The sequence below is a fragment of the Eurypyga helias genome, unplaced genomic scaffold (assembly GCF_000690775.1).
Source record: "Eurypyga helias isolate BGI_N326 unplaced genomic scaffold, ASM69077v1 scaffold27275, whole genome shotgun sequence".
Lineage (NCBI taxonomy): Eukaryota > Metazoa > Chordata > Aves > Eurypygiformes > Eurypygidae > Eurypyga > Eurypyga helias.
Genome location: NW_010253850.1, coordinates 1,329 through 4,613, shown reverse-complemented (window position 1 = coordinate 4,613; position 3,285 = coordinate 1,329). Strand labels below are relative to the sequence as shown.

General features: G+C 60.3%; 1 protein-coding gene across 1 annotated transcript in view; it reads right to left on the bottom strand.

Moving 5' to 3' along the window:
* Nucleotides 1-810: 810 nt before the first annotated feature.
* Nucleotides 811-3,285, bottom strand: part of HEYL (hes-related family bHLH transcription factor with YRPW motif-like) — a gene marked incomplete at its 5' end in the record, with an annotated part of 3,252 nt that continues 777 nt past the window's right edge. Inside the window, 2 exons of the mRNA XM_010152809.1 lie at nucleotides 811-1,478; nucleotides 2,806-2,887. Coding sequence (XP_010151111.1) covers nucleotides 811-1,478; nucleotides 2,806-2,887 — 750 coding nt within the window. The remainder of the gene's footprint in view (nucleotides 1,479-2,805; nucleotides 2,888-3,285) is intronic.

Below are 3,285 nucleotides of genomic sequence, written 5' to 3'. Positions count from 1 at the left end.
GGAGACGGGCAGAAGGGATGGCCTTTTCTTCTCACTTTGGCTGTCAGAGCCTTCCCCTCCGTGACAGGTGTCCCTGTGAAACCCTCCGGCTCCCCTCGTCCCGCCTCTTCAAACCTGGGCACAGGGCGAGGGCTGCGGCAGGTCCCTCGTCCAGCTCGGCTGCGGAACCAGCCCTGTTAAGCTGTTGCCTCACTCCAACTTCAGGGCACAGAAATGGGAAAAGCTGGCAAGGCAGCGAGGAAAGCCCGGGGATTAGCAGGCAGGCAGTTGGCTCAGGGAGCTGGGAGGGGCAGGGGCTCTTGCCTGCCTTGTAGGGGGCCAGCAGTGCTGGGGGGGAGGGCGAGCTGCGTCTGTCCCACCACACCAAAACTGGGTGCTGCAGCTGGGGGACACATCACGGGGAACGAACATGAGCGAGTCTCTGGCAGCTCCGAGTCCCCGAGGAAACCAGGCGGGATGTCAAGGCTGGCTGTTTTCCAAGGGCTCTGCTCCGCAGGGGTTGCTGAAGGAGGGACAGGGCTGGGATGTGCAGGGACCCCCTCCCTCGTAGCTGGAAAAGTCTGGAGCGCAGCCGCTTGCAGACAAGTGCATCGAACCGGCCGTGATTTCCATCCGTGGGCTTCACGAGGGAGAAGAGGCGTGATGGTGAGGCAAGGAAGGCAGCGCAGGAGCGAGGGAAGAGTCAAGGGAATTTTCTTTTGGGATCCTTGGCTTTGCAAAGCAGGGAAGACGCCTTTTCAGCTGAGTTTGTTCTTAGGCCTGTGGGCAATGAGTGCTGAACAATTCCTGTCTCCAAAAAGGAGGGGAGGGTCAGAAAGCTCCAATTTCAGTTGCCCAGGAACGGCAGATCCTGGATGTCCCAACCCTGCCTCCAGGTCCCTGCGCAGCAGCGCCCAAGGCGGGAGGCACTGCGTAAGCCGGCGGAACAGGGACGTTGGCAGAGGCCGGCGAGAAGAGGAAGGTGGTGATCTGGCTGCTCTTGGACGACCCCTCTCTCGACATGCCCGCTGGCGACGGCATCCTGGGCACGGCTGCTATGGCTGCAGGCGAGCCCGTGCCTCGGGCTCTCCGGCTGGAAGAGGCCACCCTGCCGGCCAGGAAGCTTCGGCGGGATGGCAGCATGTCGCTGGGGACACGGCGAAGCAGGGCCGGCCTCACAGCGGGGCCTGGGTAAGCCAGGGAAGATGCAGTCAAAACAACCGGAGCGGGAGCAGCCTCCCCCCGGGGAACCTGCACGGGGCCAGCGGCGCTGTGGAAGAAGGACCAAGGCCACGCCTGGATGGGCAGAAGGGACATGGCCACAGGCGAAGGCTCCATTTCTGCCACGTAATTATTCAGGTGGGAGAGGAGTCGCAGCCGGATGGGGTCGGTGGCATTTTGGCCCTCGAGGATGCCCAGGTACCTGACGACTTCAGTGAGACACTCACGGAAGCCAATGCTCCTGTAATCCACGGCCAGAGCTCGAGCATCTAAGAAGCCTGTGGGGAGAGGACACGGGCGACAGTAAGTCCACGCAGAGCTCAGGAATGTGCTTTGGCTTCACTACCCTCCCCAACACACTGTGTATTTCACTTGAGGCACTTTGCTGCCCTGTGACACTCCCAAAACAGATTGCCAAGTGGGTGTCTGAAAGGACGGGACATCTGCGTGCATGAGAACAGCAGCTGCAGTCACCTCCTCGGGATGGAACTGCCAGGGCCACGAAGCCTCTTACTCCGGCACGTGGGACCGGTACGAGGTTCACGAACCGCGCGCAGGGATCGGTCGGTCAGTTACTGCAGCTGGAGAGGTGACTGTGGGCTGGGTGGGCACTGGGTCCCTCTGCAAACGGACCACCCTGGGCCTGCAGGACAGGGCACACTGTCTCCTCAAGGCACAGCTCAGCACCGTTTTCCTCTGCCCAGGTCCCGGTCCTTAGCCTTCGCTCAAACAGCGGGCTGGCCCACGGCCATGGGACAGCGGCAGAACCAAGCCTGCCAGGCCAAGACACCTCCAAGCCTCAAAAATCAGCGAGATGAAACACAAATGGCATCTGATTTTTAGGCTTTTGCTTCCTACTTGCAGCTTCAGGAGACGGCAAGCAATAAAGCAGAGAATGCCGCTGGACCACTCTGTGTGCCAGGGTCCCCGTGACAACGCCGCCCTTTGTTGCGGAGCAGTCAAACTGAACATCTAAACTGATGTTCCAGACTGAGCCGCAGCTCTGAACCGAAGCCCGGATGCCAGCAACGTCCCCAGCGAGCCAAAAATGGGTGGGCAGCAAGCCAGAGGCCTCTCTGCTGGAGCTGTGATGTCCCTGCCGGTGACTGGAACGGGACAGAGGCTCTGCGCTGCGGCCTCGGTACAAATACGACCTCTGTTGAATTCCGCACGGGGCTCCCTCTCCTCCCAACACCGCCAGGAACAGCAAGGCCTCGTTTATTCGCCGAGTCCTGTGCAGAGCGCGGCCCCTGCGGGGTGCGTGGCCGGGGAGGAGGCAGCTCAGGCTCGTTTCTGGGGGAGCGGGCTGCGTTTCCGAGCAGGACTCGGCTGGCGCTCGGCAGCGGTGCTGTCCCTGTGGGTCTCTGGGACTTGCAGTCCCACACACCCCAGACCTCCAAACGAACGCATGGGATGCTGACCCATACGTTGGACTAAGAACAACGGGGCTGGAAACGTCCACCTGCCCCCTCGAACATACTCCCCTGGGAAGCCGGCAGGACAGCATTCCTTCTGGTGCTGGTCCTGCCTGCTGTTGAGGCTGGGAGGGGATCCTCCTTCCAGGTTTGCTCCTTCTCCTCACCAGCGTGCTTCCCTGGTTCTTACCTGTTCCTCCAGTGGCGTGAAGCGTTTTCAAGTGATCTACCGTCATTTGTAGAATTTCTGCCTTCTCCAGCTTGGAAGACCCCTGAGTGTTCGAAGCAGGAAAACACCCAATTAACGTTATGGTCCAGGCTCTTGTGCCTCTCGGGAGCTGGGGTGTGCCCCACGACCTCCCGGAAATCTTCCCAAAGCCCAGAAGCATTTGGATGACCAGATCTGGGCACTGGCTCTGGTTTTTCCACCAATTGAATAGAAAATGGAGCTCCATCCCAAGATTCCCTGATGGAAATCAAAACCCCACGTTTCTCTGCAACTTCACATCTGCAAAACACTTTCTGGCCTGAATTTACCCTCTCTAGGCCTCCTGAGTGTCTGTTAATGCTGTTTCACCACCTACGTACTCCCTGAGGGATGATGGCACGGAAGACAGCGCAGTGGGCCCCCCGCCGCCGGTGCTGAAGCGCGGCCGCGCAGAGGGAGGCT